Below are 20402 nucleotides of genomic sequence, written 5' to 3' on the forward strand. Positions count from 1 at the left end.
GCTGTAGTAAAGCCTAAGAGGGCAATGAAGAGATATAAGATGTTATATAATTCAGTCAAGCTCTGGAGCGGTAAGTTGTTATTTCTTTCTATTATTTGTCTAACTTAAAAGAATGTTTTCCCTGTTTTGGCATAATTGGGTAGAAAACGGTTGCAATCCTCCCGCTTTCATTTCATTTTGAATTTTGGTACTTTCTTGTCTTAAAGATATCAACAGGAGATTCTATAGTATTGGATCTATGGGTGGCAATCAAAGCTCCTCCTCTGGTGGGGCATATCACTTTTCCTACTCATATGAAATGTACTGATTTGTTTCCGTATATTTAAGCAGAGCTGGAACTTTGGATAATGTACCCAACTGAGCTGGGACTTTGGGTAATATACTCAACCGGGTTTTGGGAAGATCATAGAACAAGATGGTATGGTAGTACAACTTGCATAGATAATTTGACAAAATCAGCCTTGTGCAGTCCTCTCTAACTAAATGGAATAAATTGGGATTTATATCGACTAAAATATGGTATTTCCATCCAATTAAGGCTGTGCCTGAAAATTGGGATCAAAACGAGAAAAGTCCAGGTATCAACTATACAAGTTTAACCATGATTTTTTTTTTTGGAAAACAAAAAGGAAACTGGAGACCATCTAAGAATTTCCAAATCCAAGTTAATTCAAAGTTAAGAAGTGTACAGTCACAGATGAAGTCTAGAGTGCTTCAGTTAAAAGTATTACTCCTGAATTAAGAGTTAGAACAAAATCAAGTTCTTGTACCCTGAGCCAAGTAATGTTCCCTATAATAACAAAAGTATTGCTAGAGGCAAGTCTTCATTTTGCGAACAACTTGCACCTTCATTTCTTTGCTCATATTCCCTCTGGTAAGGACAAACTCAAATACACATTTGTCTCCAGCCTCCAGTTTCTGCTCCCTCCAAAAGTCGCTCCACCCACCGGTGATGACAATACGACCGTTTGTTCTAAAAGAAATCTTCACAGGCCACTTTCTTCCATTTTGATCACGAAGCATCATCTCTGGCTCCAGTTTAATGCCATGTGATCTGACCACTCTAACAGAAACATTCTACACCAAGCAACATCATTAAACATAAATTCTTCCTAAAATGCATTTAATAGTTAAAACTAGAATAACTTATAGTGCTACCAACAAGAATGAGTTTCTTTACTTTTGCAGAAAAAAAAATGATAATAATACTAGTAAAAGGGAAAAACCAAAGAAATCTGACAGAAATGTAAAAGCATCAACAAAACAAAATTAAGTTCAATGTAAATGATATTTTATAATATCTGGATGTTTTGTGCATGTATAAATATTCTAATACTACTGTATGTCATATCATACTATACTTCTTTAATACCATGAACTGGGAACAAATGCACACACGGTCTGCTGCAGCATCAATCTCTTGTCTTTCATATAGTCATACAATAAGATATTGATCAAAACACACAAACTAGTGATCTCAATTTTGTTGTGATGGCAAATATTCCAGATAGGCTGGTACTTTATTATTGTTATTTTATTTTTTTAATACTACATAAATGTAAACCAAACCTCGACCCAAGCAGCTAGTACTTCAGTATTTCTATCTTTTTTCCAATAATTGATGACATAAAGTTCATAGCTCTTTCGTCTCTTGAATCAATCTCCGAACCAATGAAATTTCCACACAATGTAACATCCAATAACTTTATACACAACTAACAGATAAAATACCTTATTCATGGTATGACTAATTACCAACCCTTCCAGAAAATTTTAACAGTTAAACTAATAATGCTGTCTCTCTTCTATCTTCCACTTCTGCACCCCTAATCTACAAATTTTTCCCAGTAATCCATCAAAGTTCACTGAGAGCCAAACTTCCGTGGGTGTTTTCTTAGCTGTAGACCTCTAGCCTCTATCATGTTCTTAGCTAAATTTTCATCATTAAGTCTCTAGTCACACTTTAATAAATTATTAATTTAGAAAGTAGTCGAGAGTCAGGTTATATATTTCTAGTTTCCTCCTTGACTTATTCTCATGTCAATTTTACTTTATTCTAAATTCTCAATTATTTAAATTGGTGAATATTAGGGGCTGCAACCATGAATAAGAGACCTAATTATCCTTGCATAAATATTTAAAACAACTCTTTCTTACTCTTTTTTTTTTAATGAAAATAGATAATAAGTTTTCGAAGTAGACACAAAATGCACAATATAAAGAAGATTTGAAACTCACTCACCACAGCATATCTCGAATACTGAGAGAAGACTGACACAAAATGTGGATTCTTCGGGACAACAAGCCTAGCAGCTTTAAAAGCTCTGTCTTCTCCGGTATCTTTTTCATCCCTGAGTCTAGTTTTCACTCGACTTGCCACAGATGAACCTGTATAAGTAAGTATACATCAGACAATTACAAAACATATGGCAAAACCTTGACCTTCAAAATAAGATCCGTAACTACAAGTCTACATTGTACCGCCTCGTTTTCCACTTGAGATGAGCATAATTTCCAAATCGTCTTGGTTGCAAGAAGGATCATCCATGATAGAAGTTTGCTCTGCTTCTCTCCCAATTTCTTTCTTCACAGGTATAGCATTCATGTCAGCAATTGGAGTTTCTTTCTTGTGATGTGTAGTATTCGTGCCTTCCTTCAGACACCCGTTGATGCCGTATATTTTCACATCAAATAGAGAACTTCCATTGTATTTAAAAACTAAGAAGTCCCCAAGTTCCAAAGAATGTACGCATGCAAACCTTTCCCAACAATCTTTTATTACTATGACCCCTTCAACTTCTTCCATCTTGCCACGCCACTGCCTTCCAGCATAATCTCTGATAATCACATGTTTTGGCACGGTTACATTCAAGTGCTTGGCAAAAGCTGGTGGTATTGCCTTCATAATAGTTAATCCAAAAATATTATCAACATATGGTTCAGCTACATATACAATTCATAAATAACATATGCTAATTTATATCAACAATTATTTTGGGACACATACAAAAGGGTACAAAAGCATGCACTTGTCCCGAATTAATGAGAAGAAAAAATTAAATAAACATCAAGATGACAAGCGCACAGAACAAGTGCATATATACCCTGAAGGGAGGGCAAAATTACACATAATTGTGCAGTGACAGAACATACTGTACATTGTTGTTATTGGCTTAAAAGGAATAGTACCAGTTGCTTGGAACTAAAAGCGGGGAGATAGACTTTAAAGAACTCAGAGTCGGTGCTTTTGTCAGAGGGAGAGGATTTTCTTCTTGCTGGTCTCACCATCGTCTTTCTTCCTTATGTCTCTGAAATTTTTCTTGTTTGCTTTGAACCACATTGTTCGAGAGTCCGGATTTTATGGGATTACTAAACGTATCATCTCCTTGTTCTATTGGGACTACTTTTACCCCTTTGTCAGTAAAGGGCCGTTTTTAAAAAAATTAAGTAAATAGATTCAAAAAGATTTTATTCATAAAGATAATTGAAAAATTATCCGCCGATTTTTTTTTTTAATACACAATTTTTTTTTAAAGATGTTCTACCTAAAGTTAATATTTTTTTTATTGGTTCGTTTCTATTATAATATTATTATAACTTTGCTGGTATCATAAGGTTAAATTATCATTTCACAATGGCACAGAAGTGAATAGGTGCAAAACAATATAATTTTAAGTGGAGTTCAAAAATAAAATTGTGTATTTTTAAAAATATGAAAAAAATAGGTGATCCATAGATAATTTACCTTTTACATTTTAGGGCAAAAAAATCATTTATACAATATTCTGTTAGTTCTCTTAACAGTTTAAAGACGGAAGTAGATAAAAGCAAAATAATGTAACTTCAGGTGGAATTCAACAAAAAAAAAAAAGAATTGTGTATTTTTGAAAAAACCTAAAAAAAATGTGGTCAGTCGATAATTTTCCAATATAATTTACTACAAACTTTTTTTATTACTCGTTAAATAAAAACACCCTATATCAATCTAACCAAGATAAAGTTCAAACAACAATATAATTTTAAAAACATCAACAAATTAAAAATTCATTAATAGATTTAATTTAATACATTTATAATTATTTTCGACGTACGTTGAAAAATAATCTTATCACAAAGACTACAAAATATATTTTTTTCTCTATAGACAATCATACTATCATTCAATCATTAATCTCTCATTCAATTTTATCGATACCTAAAAATCATAAGCGCACCCTCCTACTAAATGATATTATAAACAAACTTATGCACAACTAAACATACATTATCTTACCATGTGATAAGAACTAATATAAAAAGATTGACACGTACACAACGGGGGTGTTAGAAAAAATGTTTCACGTATTAAATTTGTGTTAGGTATGAATTGCACAAATCTCAATTCTTGATTTAACTTTTTGAGTTTGGTTAGGCACTTCTACTGCGTGTATATATGAATACATGAAGAGAAGAATAATAGAAGAGTAGTAAATCCGATATAATGTAAGATTCACAGATTGTAAAATTGAAAAAAACAAAGATAAATCACAAAAAAATCTTCGACTTCTCTTCCACTTCCGCAACATAGAAATTTAAACGTAAAATCTCATTCAAAACGACAACATTTTGGGTGAAATTTTTTAGCCTTTGGCACAATTATTAGTCCTCATTCAGTATGGCAGCCACCATGAATTTACTGACTTACCCCTTATCTATTGGAGGGTGGCCGGTGCAAGTTAGTTGAACTGTCAACTATTTAGTTGTTTATTCGTATGAAAAAGTGCTTCGCAGTAAGTCAAAACCGCAAAGAAAACAACAGTATACTAGCGATTGAATCATTGAATTTGAAGTTGATGTCCAATCAAATGACAAATTGTTTTCTCCAAAAATCGTTCCTCTACTCTTTCCTGTAGGAGTGTGAACGAGGCCACAGAGAGTAAAGACAAAAAGATAATCCAATAACAGTACAATACCATATCAAACAAATGATCAAATGATTATCAAAAGCACTTGTTCTGGTAATTTACTCCTTAATCCTTCATACCTCCCTCCCTTGACGTTTGCTTTTAATTTTTAATTTTTTTAATAACCAACAGGTCCTGCTTGTTGGTGGAACTGATACGTCTGCTGTCACGCTAGAATGCGCCATGTCCAATTTACTTAATCACCCTGATATTTTGAAGAAAGCTAGAGCTGAATTGGATACTCGCATTGGTCACCAACATTTGATTGATGAATCAGATCTTCCCAAGCTACCTTATCTTCAAAGCATAATATCCGAGACTCTTAGATTATATCCAGCGGCCCCGCTTCTATTACCTCACATGTCATCCGATGTCTGCCCGATCGGAGATTTCTCTATGCCACGCGACACCATGCTATTAGTCAATGCATGGGCTATTCATAGAGATCGAACATTGTGGGATGATCCATTAACTTTTAAGCCCGAAAGGTTTCAAAATGGGGAATCTGAAGCCCGAAAGTATGGGAAGAAGAGCATGTCCTGGGGCTGGCCTGGCCCAAATAATTATAGGCTTGGCCCTGGGGTCCTTGATCCAATGTTTTGAGTGGGAAAAAGTTGGCGACGAAGAAATTGACATGACTGAGGCAATTGGGCTCACCCAATCTAAAGCCGTGCCACTAGAGGCCATGTGTAAACCACGACCCATTACAAAAGACATTCTCTCCAAAATTACATCAAAAAGGAAAGAAAAATGTTGAAATTTAAATGTTACTTCAATATTTATACGTAAATCTGTAGTTGAAAAGCTCAATTTGTGTAAAATTGCTTTTTTTCTTCTTGGGACAAAGAGCAAGTTGTATTTGTATGCAAAGTATCTATTCCTGAATTTACCTGGCCTTGCTCTTATGAAACATGGGCACAATGATAGATTAATGGCAACACACACACACAGGGACATAAATTTGTGTGTTGGTTTTGAAAAAGAGTAGTATGAAATATTCTTAAATTTTATTTCAAATAATATAGCTTTCACGGAATAATTGTGAGATAATATAATTGATTTTGACTTGTATAACCGCATTTTCTAGTTATTTTAATTTCATTCATTATTAGGGTCAATGGACATTTGACTTAGTAGGAGAACTCTTATAATGTTAAGTGTAAGTGTTTGAACCTCCGTAAAAATATTATGAAAGTCAATTTTAATCTTTCGTTGATTATCAAAAATATTAATTATAATGTCTAATATAATATCATAACAAACAACAAACATGTATAACAATATTAAAAAAAAAAAAATTCATTCATTATTAGTGTTAAAAAGTTCATTAATTATAATATACTCATCAAAGACTCAAAAGCGAGAAGTGCCAAAATCTTTTCCTTCAGGCCGTTAAACCCTGAACCCTACACAAGAGGTCACCACCACCATGCGCCATCTGCTAACGGCCGTCCGCTGCTTCTACAATAACCACGGTTCTCTAACCCAAGTCCGCCACTACAAGCCTCCAAAAACGTCGAGACCTCCGGCTGCGCCGTCGCCCCCTAAACCCCCGAAAAAACCACAGAGGTTCACGTTCCATGACCACACGTGGGAAGATCCGTACAGCTGGATGTCGAGCCTGAATGACAAGGTGGCGATGCGACACATGGACATGTACATCGAGCAAGAAGAGAAGTACGCCGAAGCCGTTATGTCCGACACCGAGAGACTCCAATCTAAGCTCCAGTCCGAGATGGCCTCTCGCTTGGCTTTTGAGCTTTCCACTCCTCCCCTCCGCTGGGGCCCCTGGTATTATTAATACGATCACATTTCTCTCATCTCTCCTCTCGCGTTCATCTTTTTCTTTCCGCAGATGCTACTAAATGAACACGAATTAAGCCGCTGTTTGGGGAAAATGTGTGGAAACTTTGGTGCCTGTTAGTGCTCGTGCGAATTTCTTAAAGAGTAGAACAAAATTAAAATTTGTTCCAATTATAAATTAGGATGCATTTGGAGTGTCTTTAACAGAAAGCACTTTCGCTCAAAAGTGCTTTGTGTGAAGGTTCTTTTATCGTTAAAGAGTGTGGAAAATCACATATTAACACTATATGGTAAGTACAAAAGCTCTTATGTCACTGCCGAAAACGCTCTTAAAACAATTTATTAGCCTGTTTGATGCTTTATTAGTTGGTGCTAAATGAATGTCACGTGTTTCATCAATTGTTTGATGATTAGTTTCACATGCAGTTTGGATGCACTAGAAGGAATGCAAAGAAAAATATAAATCTTATGTTTCTTTGGTTTTCTAGAAGCATGAATATCTGACAACTAAAGCTCATATCAAGCTAACCATGTAATTTTGGTAGTTTGTTCTGGTTACTAATTATTTAAATTATGATAATTTTGTGAGATTCTTTCAGCCATCTGGTTTCTAAGAAAAACAGAATTTTGAATGTATTAATTGAAGTAGGTAATTTTTGGAAATCAAGGGACTTTAGCAGAGGAAACAGTATTAGAAAGTTACTATGGGTACATTTTCCTTCCTTCTTCTAGGAAGGGTTCACTTTTTATAATCACAAATCATCCAGATGGATCATTATTTATTCTGTTTCAGGATCTGAATATTGTTTCAGAATCTGAATGGTCCTTTTACTATTTGAAGGTGATCTTCATCACCGCAGGTTGTATTATCGGCGTGTTGAAGAAGGAAAGCAGTATCTGGTGTTGTGTCGTAGATTGGTAAGCTTAAATGAAGAATTCATTTCTCACAAGTCTCCAGCAGCTGGGTTTGATTTTACCTCTGGCAAGAAAATTGAGCAGAAGTTGCTTGATTACAATCAAGAAGCCGAGAGATTTGGAGGTACTACTCTAGTGTTCCTTTTCTTCCAAAAAGCCCTTTGGTTCTTAGTTTCTTTTCTTTATTTATTTATTATTTATTATTTTTTTGGTAGAAAAGGAAATGAATGATGAACTATAACATCATCTGCTGCTTCTTAGTTTCTTTTCTGGACCTATTTTTATTTATAGGTTATGCTTATGAAGAATTATCAGAAGTATCCCCAGATCACAAGTTTCTTGCATACACCATGTACGACAAGGATAATGACTACTTTACATTATCTGTGAGGAATTTAAACTCAGGTGCACTATGTAGCAAGCCTCAAGCAGTTCGGGTGTCAAACATAGCTTGGGCGAAGGATGGTCAGGCATTGATCTATGTTGTTTCTGATCAAAATAAGAGGCCATACCAGTTAGTGAACGTAAATCCTTGTGTTTTATCATTTTAACATGTTCTCTTGGCTATTGAATTATAGAACTGAGACTTTTTATTTTATCACCAGGATTTACTGTAGCATAATTGGATCAACTGATGAAGACGCTTTGCTTCTAGAGGAATCCAATGAAAATGTTTATGTTAACATTAGACACACAAAAGATTTCCACTTCGTGTGTGTACATACATTTTCAACTACATCTTCAAAGGTATCAATTTGATACAGTTTGTAGTCAACTTAAAATCGTTTAACATTAGTTACAATAATTGTAAGTTCTTTGATAATTGGGGGCATCTTTTAGGTCTTTCTGATCAATGCAGCTGATCCGTTTTCTGGCTTGACATTAGTTTGGGAGTGTGAAGGTCTAGCCCACTGCATAGTTGAGCATCATGAAGGGTTCCTCTATTTATTTACAGATGCTGCCAAAGAAGGTCAAGAAGCTGATAATCATTATCTTCTTCGTTGTCCTGTTGATGCTTCCTTTCCTTCGCGAACTTGGGAGGTTTGTAGTTAACTCTTTTTTTTTTTTTTTTTCTTTTTACAAGTATTTGCTCATTCAGACTATAAAGACTAAAGCAGGTTTTGTTGTTGCGAATGTGACTTCCAATTCAATGCTTTTTTGGGCTTACTTTCTTTAGTGAATGTTTGTTAGGATGTTTTATTTTAGCTTCAAATACTCTTTTAGTTATCCACTATCTCATTTGCTTCAGAGTGTATTCATCGATGACCAAGGTTTAGTTGTAGAAGATGTTGATTTCTGCAAAACACATATGGCACTTATTTTAAGGGAAGGTCGAACGTATAGACTCTGCTCGGTTTCTCTACCTTTGCCAGCTGGAAAGGTGAGACAATAAATACGATTATCTTGAGGTTTTATGCGTAGTATACTATGCTTGCAACATTTTTACCTAGAGTCCAATGATGTACTGCTTAATTTTTTGGTTATCATATCAGGGAGTAGTTCATCTGAAGGAGCTTCATCCTCATTTCCTTCCTCTTCCAAAATATGTGTCTCAAATTGCGCCAGGACCAAACTATGACTACTACTCTTCAACTATGCGCTTCACAATATCATCACCTGTGGTATGTCAGGCTTTGTTGCCATTCCCTTCTGATGATGGTTTCAGCATGATTCTATTGCAATCTATTTTCACATCACGTGTATTTAGTCAAAAAAAAGATTGGCTACTGGTTCATAGTTTTCCTTCTAAATGTCTTGTGCATGTGGAACCATATGTACTGTTATTTGGACCACTAGCATACACTGTGATCCTTGTAAATTCATTCCTTTCTTGAACTGATAACATATTCTGAAATTTTTTGTTTCCAATTAATGTCACTGGCAAGCCCAGTTGTGAACTCACGCCCTCGGCAATTTCAGGGTCCGAGTTCAACCACCCCCCCCAACAGGAGCTCATTTCTATCCCTTCCAAAAAAAAATTGGATGGGGGTAGATATATCTCTCTAAACATTTGTTAAAAATTTGTTAAAATCTGAAGTAGGCAGTCTATATATACGCTGAATATTCGGAGCTAATGCTCCGTAGATCTATGGGTTGTGCCACCACTGTCTATATCTAAATTTGTAGATTTAAACAACTTAAAAAAAGAAAAAGCTAATGTCACTTGATTTCTTGAGGTATTAATGGCGGAAATTTGAGCTTCGCTCTAACAAGCCCATCACACTAGCATAGGTTCACAGAGACGAAAGTTATACTATATGGTAGATTATGCAGCAGCTTGTTATTCATTTTTAGATGAGGAAAAAACATGTCTCCAATCAAATTCTTTTTCCGACCTTTTTACAGATGCCTGATGCTGTGGTTGATTACGACTTATCATATGGTAAGTGGAATATTATTCAACAGCAGAATATGCTTCGCGAAAGAACTAGAATTTTGTATGGAACAGCCTCTTCTGCAACCATATCTTTGAATGCTAAAAGTGGTGAATCTGTGAATGAACTCAAATCTGACAGTGATAACTTGTGGAATGATCTATCTGAGTTCTATTCTTGTGAACAATATGATGTTCCTTCACATGATGGGATTTCGGTTCCTTTAACAATCATATATTCCCCCAAATATAAAAAGGAGAACCAAAATCCTGGGTTGCTTCATGGCCATGGAGCTTATGGTGAATTACTTGACAAGCGATGGCGCAGTGAGTTGAAAAGCCTTCTTGATCGTGGTTGGGTCGTTGCATTTGCTGATGTCAGGTCTGTTTTCAAAGTAACTAGTAATGCATTTTTTTTTTTTTGGGCTCATTTTAGCAGCCTCTTCATTTGTGTTCAAAGTCCTCTTATGGAATATTAATTATTTCCATGAAATTGACCTTTTTATATTTACTATGCATTTTGATGAGTGATGACCTATCTTTTAAATTGTAATGCAATGGCTTTTACAATCTGTATCCAGGGGTGGAGGTGGTGGAGGAAAGAAATGGCATCATGATGGCAGACGTACAAAGAAGCTGAATTCCATCAAAGATTTCATCTCTTGTGCCCGGTTCCTTATTGAGAAAGAAATTGTGAAAGAACACAAGCTTGCTGGTTGGGGATATAGTGCTGGAGGACTTCTGGTAGCTGCAGCCATCAATTGTTGCCCCGATTTATTTCGTGCAGTTGTTTTGGAGGTATAAATGAAGATGCTTTCCTGTTCTTGTTGCACAATTCTCATCTCGTTACTTATCACATAGTGTAAATTTTGAGAAAGAATATTGTTGTATATCTTCCAAAATTTGTCTAAGGCTCCACTTTTTACTTTTTGAACAGGTTCCGTTCCTCGATGCAACCAACACTCTTCTCTATCCCATTTTACCACTTATAGCTGCTGATTACGAAGAGTTTGGGTACCCTGGGGACATTGATGATTTTCATGCCATACGTAATTATTCTCCCTATGATAATATTCAGAAGGATGTATTATATCCAGCTGTATTAGTAACATCATCTTTCAATACACGGTAATATTTCCTAATAATATATGTCAGGCTCTTTTTATCTTTCAAAATATATGGTAGTAAGATGATCACCTTTGCAAGCTTGCTTTTATCCATGTGCATTCTTCATTTCTCTAACCTTGTAACTATTATTTACAAGGTGCTGTTATTGGAAGCCAAGATGGTGTATGGAAGTTTACTGTCTTTTCAATTTTCATGTCTGATTATTTAAGATTTTATAGGTTTTTGAATCATTTGATCTGCTGTAATTAGACATAGTTCACGCAAATTAGAGCATGCTTAGAAGGAATTTGGCCTTAAATCATTTGCAATTATTTCCGCTCTGATAATTGAATGAGGTAATCGGGTATGTTGTCCAATCGATTTGGGTGAGGACACTTTTTGTTCCTTGATGAGAAGACACAAGATTCCTTTTGCATCACTTTCATGAGAAAACAAATCTAGTCTTTATGTTCCTAATTAATGGCTGCTGTAGGCCTTTTGTACTGAATGTTTTAATGTTTTCCGTCAATAAGAAGATAAGTTTGCTCGTATCTTTACAGCAAATAGATTATCCTTTTCGGCCATCTAGAAGCTTAATGTTTTGTTTTACATTTGCTTCTTTAATGTTTTGTTTTACATTGCTTCTTTCCTTTCCCTTTTCTTAATGTTTGCAATGTCACCAATCTTCAATGTTTGGCATGTTTTCAGATTTGGGGTCTGGGAAGCTGCAAAATGGGTTGCAAGAGTACGTGAATCTACTATTTATGATCCCAAACGTCCTATACTGCTTAATTTAACAACAGATATAGTGGAAGAAAACAGATATCTGCAGTGCAAGGAGTCCGCACTGGAAACTGCATTTCTCATAAAAATGATGGAGTCGTGAATTTGGCTTTATCAGTTGATTTCCATGCTTATAGAGATGCTAGGTAGGTGGGATGGCTCATCTCTGCAATAGTTACAAAATTCCAAATTGGCCATCTATTGTATAAACCAGCTCCCAATCAGTGCCTGAAAACAGGATCACTTTCAGTATTTCAATTCCATATGGTGGCTGTGCAATTGATTCGACAGGTTTACGATGTTGAATGATCTAGTTCCTTTTGCAAAAGTGACCAATGTAATTAAGACAGGAAGCGTTTGGAATGGGGTACGCATTACACCTTTTAAATTGTATTCATATTGCAAGTTTGTTATCTGTACATGTCAACGTATCTTATTCATTGATACTTGATGAAGAGAAGCAAGCAATAATGGCTTATAGAAGTGGAGAAGCTTTGCAGATACCATTTTTTATTCATTTATTTGCATGAAAAATATTTCCTGATGAAGACATGCAAAATTTTCAAAAATCCTCTAGTTTTATCTTTTTGCGGGCGACTGCGTCTTCAACTAGCTGAAGTTCGTCAACTTTTCATTGTCACCAACTACCACTTAAATAGTTAAAAGTTCCCTTCAGAAAGCAGTTTCCGCACAAGTGCTTTCAGAATAATTTTCAAATATTGCTCTGCTTTCTCATTAATGCAATCTTTTGGGAAGTATTCAGGATTTCCATTATGAATCATACTTGAAGTGTTAAATATAGATCGGGTTAGGTTTTCTTGTTTTGTTTCTTTATATTGTTAAGCAGGTTTGATCATTATTATCATGTTTTCAAAGGAAGTTTGCATTGAGCAATGTCCATGTGCACAAAATACCAACTTTATGTTAAAAGAATCACTCGAGCTTCCACCAAAATCCCAAAAGAAAGAGAAGCAAAATGAATTGTAACTTCAGCATTATTATTGTGGCAAACAAACTTTATGGATATGGCCCAATTGTGATAATTACTGCGAGAAAGTGGCCCCATCAAACAAACTTTGATTTCCTTCACTCTGGAATTGATTATGAAATGAGATGCATCATGCATAGAATGATATAATATTCCTATCCTGTTCCCACTGTATCACCGTTTCATTCATGCCTAATTTTAAATAAGCTATCCTTTGTCCGTCCCAAAGAAAACCAGCCGAACTGCTTAAGCCAGTTCAACTTGAATTTGTAAACAAAAAGTTATTAATTCAAAGTCGAGAAAAAAACTAGACCCAAAATTAAGCTGGTGTCGTGATCTAAATTTCATGTTAAAACTCAGCTCATGTTCTTAAACTGTCACGAGACCAACTATTCTTTCCTGCAAATCACGGTACCCAAGTATAGGAAGAACAAGGTTTACCAAAGCAACCAGGCAGAAAGATATGAAGCTTTACCAGATGCTAGGCATTCCTAATTGCTCTGCATCATACACAACTATCATAATTCCCTGTAAATTGAACATTGTTCACTAGTAGCTACACATTCCTCGCTATGCTCCCTGAACTACAGAAAATTTAAACACCAAACTTCCACCCGTCAGCTTCCAATAATCCCTTCTCGTCCTGATAAGATAACACATGAGAAAGTTGCATCTAAATTTAAACTACTTGTCTCAGAAGAAACATTCCTCTAAAAGTTCCATTTAACAAGTCCTAACTCCTGTTTTTCACTTGCTTGTCAAAATCAATTATTGGTTTGTTAGTTCAATTAGATAATCACCAATGCGCAAACTGAAATTGGAGTAGTGGTGAACATGCTACTGTATATATATATATTAAACTGCAGCAAGCACAATAAGCTAATTGTTTACAACAGAAAGAAATTCAATTCTGTATAGGACATGAGCAAGACATCAAGCGTAGACCGCTCTGCCCATGAAATTCTGCTTTTCAGGTCACCATGACTTTTCCAGATGATACATATATTAAGCCAACTCTACAAGTACCCAAAAGAAGAAAAAGAAAATTTTCAAGCAACAAACATGAATTAACAAATTCACCTGCCTTGCAACCAATGTAAATAGTCATGAGGAAATGCAAAAGAATCAGCCACGCAGATCCTGTCTGGGGCATCCAAAACTTTTGCTTCAACTCACAGATGTCTCCCCAAATGATTTTCTAGGCAGAAGAGATTTGATCTTCCTCAAAACCAGAATAAGATCATCCATCCCATTTTATGTCTCTGAGCTTTCTTCTACAGTAGGAAGTGCACCCTCTCTGACGAAAGCTGGGTTAAGAAACTTGGCCACGAAAGCCCACAGTTTGTAGACATCCTCAAAGTTTGTCAGGAAGCCTAGAGAAGCTGTGACAACCTCTACCCGTATAAACCCTCCTTTCCCATCATGTCGGCCATTGTCCATTGGCCTGCACAGTGTAGTATCATCAAGACTCGAAGACCCACCTTGCTGTCTTGGACTATCCAAGATCCGTATGTGACTAAGAAAACCAATACCTAGGGAGATGCCCTCCTTTTCAGCTAGCTTCTGAACAACCTCCGGATTTATCAGACCCCTTTCTTTATCTCTCACATTGAAGGCCACAGCTGCACCCCTTTCATATTTTATCTTGGGGCCATAGATATGAATGAGATGAGCTCTGCTCTCCCCATCTGAATCAGAGAACCTTAGTTGCAGCAATGAGGTCACAAGCCAATTGATTAAAAACCGCAGACGGCAAGTGGTCTTATTAAGACCTAACATGTTAATATGATCAAGATGCCGGCATATAATCTCTGGTTCTCGGCGGTTCCAGTCTTGTCCATCACCATACTCTCCATCACTGCTATAGTCTTCATCATCAAAGCTGGTTACAGATACTTCTCCTGTCTCCATAGTATGGCTTAGGCGCTCTTTACGATTGTCCTCCATGCTAAAGGATACCCTCCTCCCTCTGCTAGGATGTTCATCTTCCAAACCAAAAAACCTACCACCTATATATCTACTCCCTTCTCTCCTCCCCAACAACCTAAATTCACCTTCTGTTTCTCTTCTTATTGCACTCTCCTTGACTTCTGAACAAATCTCAGAAGTCAAACCATTAGCCAGGCCATGATGGTGTGAAGAAGAACTTGAATTATTGAGACAAGATCCATTCATGACAGAGTTGGAAGCAAACCCAGTGGAGTCCTTGCTGATACTGGGTTCTTCTTGAATCTCCTCAACACGTGGACAACCTGAACTTTTATTGTTATTTCGGAAATTATGGGTCATTCCAGAAAATTGCTCTTCCTCAGGAACCTCCTTAACACGGTCTAAATCCTGTGAAACTGATAGAACAGCAGCATCAAACGATAACACATGGTGGTCATCAGGAGCGCCAAGGTTTGCCTCTTTGTCATCAAAAATTGGGCTGCCATATATCTTCCATGTTGGCTTCGGTGAGAGCCGCTTGTGATTCTTTTTGCCGCTAAACCAAAGGGGAGGCAAGGGAGAGGCAATTTTTTGTTTGTTCAATTGGCCTGCATTATCAGAACCCAGTGGACTCTGACCCAAATCGATCCAGAATGAGTTGTCTGATGACTCATCTTCACTGAAGACTGGACTTTTCATCACTTCACCAACTGAAATACTTTCAGTTTCTTCAAATATGGTGCTAGTTCCATCCCTATCAGAGCTGTTGTCCTGCTCCATTTCCGTCTCAAATACATCCCTCACCTGAGCAGACGTAAATGCACCAGAAAAGGCAGGCAACTGCGACCCTGGGCGACTTTCAGATGGTTTATCACCATTTGCAACAACCTCATCATCTTCAACCCCAGCCAATCTGTCCAGACCATCAACAGAATCACTAAGATACAAAGGATATTCCGGGGTAATCTTCACCATTCCAGAACCCGTTTGTCCAGATTGATTCTGAAGGCTCCCCATCACTGATTTCTTTATCAGAAGGCATCCAAAGCCAGTAGGGTCAAACCCAAATACCCTATAGAATGATGTTATAATGAAATCTGGACGGAATAATGACAATCCAAGTGAATCCATATCTTTAGGACCCAATGACCCAGCGTCAAGCAAGACATGCCAATGGTTCTGCTGAGCCAGTGCCATCCATTGGTATGAGTATTTAGCCCCAGTAACTCTAGATTGCACTGGAAACACAAACAGACCAGCAGCAGAATCCTTCTTCCTTCTCTTCTTACTTGAAATTTGCTTTCTCAAATCAGTAGAACACAGCTTAAGAGTTGGCCATTTAAACCACGCACTGTAAACTTTTGCCCCCTTCTCTTTAGCACTCTGAGCCATCCAATTCACAGACTGGCTCTCATAATCAAACATTGTCAACAACTTCTTGTTGGTATGAAAAGGGTATGACTCAGCTAACAATTTAAAGGCAGACCCTCTGCTCACAGTAAAAACAAGGCCATACTCATTCTCAGGTATGTTCAAATGATCCATTATCCTAGTCTTTATATCATGCTCAACAGTCCCTTTCTCAGCACCACCATAAAGAGCATGATTACTCAAATTTGCAGTTATCTCAGACAAACTAAATGTAGAGGACTCCCAGTAGTGCAAAGTCTGAATATAAGAGAAAAGGCCAAATCCACAGTAATCAAGGCATACCTTAGGAGACAAATGTGAATACTCATTTGCTCTTAATTGATCAATCTTGTCTGATGACTGGTACTTCGGATACATTGTCAAGAACTTTGACAAAGCTTCACTCAGGTCAGGAATGCTTTCTTCCGTCTCAAAAACTCGCTCGGCAGCTAAAGCAGTTGCTCGCAAGAATTCACGCTGAGCATGGAGTCTTGCAAGCGATCTTGATCGACCTAAGCTCTCATCTTGATTAGCAAGAGGCTCGGATTCAATATCTTGTGATTTGAAGAGTGAGCCATCTTCTGAGGCCTCTTCAAGAGCTTCTCTAAGCCTGTGTTCTTCAAGTTTTCGGAGAATCGATGGGTTCCTCTTAATATCAACCGTGGAATCAGACCCATCTTTTCTCCTGCTGCTCTTCTTGTCCAAGATTAGAGCAGCACAGTGAGATATCGGTTTCCACAGTGAAAGATGCATCAAAGGTGGGCGTCAAGAACCAATCTTCACAGAGAAAAACCCCGAAAACCAGCTGAAATTCTACCAAAAAGAAAAAATAAAAAATTTCCACTTTTTAGCCCATCCAATGAGCCAGAACCCAGAAAGCAGAAAAAGAACAGATCTTGAACCAGATCAAGAAAGCCCTACGAATGAACAATCTTCGAGAACCCAGCTACAAATTGAGAGTCAAAGAACCAACAAAGAACAGAGAAATGTTAACACTTGGCGAATCGGAGGACCGAATTCAACAAATATCAGGTGAAAACCCACAAAAGACCCCAGAATTTAACCGATAAAAGAAAGTCAAAACCCATGAAAGAGAAAGGTGAAGAGAGAGAGAGTCAAAGTCTCCAACCCTAGAACCCAAAAACCAGATCCCAAAATCTACAACGAAGCTCTCACAAACAAGGGGATGACATTAAAAAAAAAAAAGATTTAAAAAAAAATGTAGAAGGAATATGATTTAAACAAAATAAAAAGCCAAAGACTCCAGCTTGAGAACCCCAAAAACAAAAGCCCTCTCTTTTTCTTTTTCTCTCTCTCAAGTTTTTTTTTTCCCCCTTTTTCTTTTCTCTCTCACTCTCACTCTCTGTTCACTGCAACAGAGAAATAAAAGCTAAGGGAACCCTTCACATGCATCAAATGCTCATTAATAAGTTTTGAGGAAGTAAATCCAAAAGCACACTGGTGTTGAGATATCACCATTCACCAATCACACTGTCTCTCTCTCTCTCTCTCTCTCTCTCTCTAAATCTTTTCGGTTTTCACAATGACCGCCCTTAACAAACAGTGGGAAAGGACATTGACTTTCACAAACCAAATGCAAGTGGTTTTTACAGTTTTTTAATTAATTATTTAGCATTTTGTTTGGTTTGTTTTAATTTTTTTTAAGTTAATTTTTGTTATTTTATTTTAGGGGGCTGTCATGTAGTGGGGACCCTTTTAAAAAGGCTTTTTATTTTCCCCCCCTCTATCAACAGTCCTTGCTAAAAGTCAAATAATCAGCTGGCTTGTAAAAGCTGTTTTCTGTCCATCTTGGCAAACTTCCTAGAAGTCCAATCCCACAACAAGGCCACCCAGACGCTTGCACCCTGCACCCTCCCTGAAAATTGAATTTGAAATCCCCCCCAGTTTACTTCATTCACCAGTAAATACACTTCCAACTGCTGCCAATTTTTTATTGGAATTTTGGCCTTGTTTATTTGACACATGAAATTTGTACAACTTTACTAGCTACAACAAGGGCCAAAATAAGATTTTTCTTTTTCTTGAAATATAGTTTCTTGAAATGCGGTTTCACAATTTTGTTGTTTCTGTGTCTACATTGATTGGCTTTAGTATATGGCGCTCCATTGCAGATATTAATTAATAAGTATTCTTGTCCACTGTCATTTGCTCTATCAAGTATCAAATCATACATTATGCACATTTTAAAATACTAGAGAGCTTAAATCCAGAGTTTTCTGGTGACAAACATTTTTTTAATGCATGAATTTAAGTACTGCTTGGGTGTGGCTTTTGGCAGGTGATGGGTATTGATTATTTTTATTTGTTTTGGTTTTGGCTATGTCATGACTAAGATAATCATCCGTCTTTTTTTAAGTAGAGAAGACAAATAATGCGCAGAACAAATCTTACATTATAGATAGGCACACCAATTTTACTAATTGTTTTATTTTTCCGTCATTTTAAAAGCATTTTAGGCTTTACTAACAACCAAAAAAAAAGGGGAAAATTGGACATTTAGTCAACTATTTCAAGAGGGATTTGATTAAACAAGAAATAATTTAAATAAAAGTCCCAGTTCTCCATCAATGCCCAACTGGCCAACTCTCTTTCTTTCATCAATCTTAATTTTAGCTCGTAAATTTTAGTTAGAAATTTGGTAAGGCTCTTATGTCATTGAATTATTACTTCGTTTTGACGAATCACCTTATTTATGGGACCAAACACTCTCATGGAAGGCAGCCTAAATTTGCAGAGGGTATTTAATAGCATCTAATTATATCATGCATCCCACAAATTTATTATGATTGCTACGGCATCTCTATTTAAGATGTTAGGTGTCGTGGGCCTCCGATCTCCGTGGAATAAGATTTGACATGATCCAATTTTCCATTGCGGTCCCAATTTTAAGTAAATAACTCGACCCTTTAATAATGGAATGTTTTGGCTTTAAATTCAGTAGATTAAGAAAATTAAAATTCGTATGTTTATTAAGAATCTACGGCGGGCTATGTATAATATTTGTTTCCAATTAATGGTAATGCCGCTTAAAAAAAAAAAAAGGGTCAAGATGATTCTTAATACCAACAACTCTTGGGCAAAAGTACAGAGCTGTGAGCTCACAACACAAGCATGCCCCCTTTGGATTCCAATTTCCTGAGGGGACGAACCAGCGCACAAAACCCCAGAATTTTGCCTCGAAAGAGAAGGGCCAATTGGATTTGGCTTCACTACGGTTCAAATCCTCTATTTGGAGGGACCTAATTGACTAAAGCTTAATAAAGTCAAAAAGGGTAAAAATAAAAAATAAAAAAAGACGCTCGGCGCATTATTTATGAGCTTGTGCATCGTTCGAGGCTAAAGATTTAACAATCGTCATCAAGATTCATCTATAACTTTTTTTTCTTTGCTCTTTGTGTTAGGGTTGAATTGCTGCTAATTTGTATGTCAAAGGTCATTATGGTCTTTACGATTTTTTTATAAGAACATTCTCCCAATCAACTTTAAATTAAGTAATTAATATTTGGCCTTTAGGTTTCACAGTGAATTAAAACCACCAAGAAGCTTTTGGACTTGAGTAGTGTGGTGCGTTGATGCCAAGCCAGTAGGGAGAAGAAATAATTTTGAATTGAGATTATTGTCTTTGCTTTTCCTTTATTGACCATCTAAAGTTCCCATGAAAAATTCCTTCTGTTATGAACTTATGGTGTCTTCATACTTCAATGTGAAGGCCCTTTATCTGTCATGTACAGTCATTCTATATAACACAGTGCGGGTTAGATGCAGTTTATATATAAAAAATACAAGAGTTTTCTTTTTCTTTTTCTTTTTCTTTTAACAATCATTAAAGAAATCCCATGTTTTTTTTTAAATTAAAAAGAAAAAGAATTCATTTTATCATTCTGACATTTCAAGGGAAACAAGCAAAACCCGAGTCAACCCACTTTGTAATTTGTAAAATTCTGAAATTAAAAATACACACACACACATAGATGATAGATGTATGTTTATCGAATTATCCCAATGATGAAATAATACAAATACAAATAGCTCAAAAGAGATAATTGATTGCCGTTGGATAGGTTAAAAGCAGATTCAATCACAATCACTTGTACGTGGAGAGCACGTGCATTACTATAAGTTGTTATTA

At 36.4% G+C, this 20402-nt stretch overlaps 4 protein-coding genes across 5 annotated transcripts; 2 read left to right on the forward strand and 2 right to left on the reverse strand.

The window, feature by feature from the left end:
- Window positions 1–645: 645 nt before the first annotated feature.
- On the reverse strand, window positions 646–3389 carry LOC102616724 (putative B3 domain-containing protein At5g66980). The gene is made up of 4 exons (XM_006466610.3): window positions 3190–3389; window positions 2482–2899; window positions 2243–2388; window positions 646–1077 (listed from the first exon to the last, which is right to left on the reverse strand). Exons 1-4 carry the CDS (start codon window positions 3286–3288, stop codon window positions 811–813), a joined length of 930 nt encoding a protein of 309 aa, XP_006466673.1. The 5' UTR covers window positions 3289–3389; the 3' UTR covers window positions 646–810.
- A 1599-nt stretch (window positions 3390–4988) lies between these two features.
- LOC107178632 (cytochrome P450 81D1-like) lies at window positions 4989–5828 on the forward strand. The gene is given in 3 exon segments (XM_015534023.3): window positions 4989–4997; window positions 5076–5461; window positions 5463–5828. Coding segments are annotated over 2 exon segments (573 nt in total). The 5' UTR covers window positions 4989–4997; window positions 5076–5126; the 3' UTR covers window positions 5701–5828.
- Window positions 5829–6286: 458 nt separating this feature from the next.
- On the forward strand, window positions 6287–12426 carry LOC102616238 (uncharacterized). 2 transcript variants are annotated; one of them, XM_006466608.4, is made up of 11 exons: window positions 6287–6734; window positions 7607–7785; window positions 7953–8175; window positions 8267–8408; window positions 8502–8702; window positions 8911–9042; window positions 9155–9283; window positions 10008–10417; window positions 10617–10833; window positions 10973–11163; window positions 11851–12426. In XM_006466608.4, exons 1-11 carry the CDS (start codon window positions 6373–6375, stop codon window positions 12026–12028), a joined length of 2364 nt encoding a protein of 787 aa, XP_006466671.1. In that variant the 5' UTR covers window positions 6287–6372; the 3' UTR covers window positions 12029–12426. The 2 variants fall into 2 exon arrangements, with proteins under 2 accessions (XP_006466671.1, XP_006466672.1); XM_006466609.4 differs by having other exon boundaries at window positions 6423–6734; window positions 7588–7785.
- A 1310-nt stretch (window positions 12427–13736) lies between these two features.
- LOC102615948 (uncharacterized) lies at window positions 13737–17812 on the reverse strand. The gene has a single exon (XM_006466607.4). It carries the CDS (start codon window positions 17003–17005, stop codon window positions 14168–14170), a length of 2838 nt encoding a protein of 945 aa, XP_006466670.1. The 5' UTR covers window positions 17006–17812; the 3' UTR covers window positions 13737–14167.
- Between the last annotated feature and the right edge of the window lie 2590 nt (window positions 17813–20402).

Source organism: Citrus sinensis, chromosome 7, assembly GCF_022201045.2.
Source record: "Citrus sinensis cultivar Valencia sweet orange chromosome 7, DVS_A1.0, whole genome shotgun sequence".
Classification (NCBI taxonomy): domain Eukaryota; kingdom Viridiplantae; phylum Streptophyta; class Magnoliopsida; order Sapindales; family Rutaceae; genus Citrus; species Citrus sinensis.

Excerpts from the sequence above, each read along its gene's own strand:
- LOC102616724 (XM_006466610.3), bottom strand. The coding sequence starts at position 3,288 with ATGGTGAGACCAGCAAGAAGAAAATCCTCTCCCTCTGACAAAAGCACC. Across the intron at positions 2,900-3,189 it reads CTTTTAGTTCCAAGCAACTG|GCAATACCACCAGCTTTTGC; the intron begins GTACTATTCCTT and ends ACTATTATGAAG. Across the intron at positions 2,389-2,481 it reads CTCAAGTGGAAAACGAGGCG|GTTCATCTGTGGCAAGTCGA; the intron begins GTACAATGTAGA and ends TTACTTATACAG.
- LOC102616238 (XM_006466608.4), top strand. The coding sequence starts at position 6,373 with ATGCGCCATCTGCTAACGGCCGTCCGCTGCTTCTACAATAACCACGGT. Across the intron at positions 8,176-8,266 it reads CAAAATAAGAGGCCATACCA|GATTTACTGTAGCATAATTG; the intron begins GTTAGTGAACGT and ends TTTTATCACCAG. Across the intron at positions 10,834-10,972 it reads TTCGTGCAGTTGTTTTGGAG|GTTCCGTTCCTCGATGCAAC; the intron begins GTATAAATGAAG and ends CTTTTTGAACAG.
- LOC102615948 (XM_006466607.4), bottom strand. The coding sequence starts at position 17,005 with ATGCATCTTTCACTGTGGAAACCGATATCTCACTGTGCTGCTCTAATC.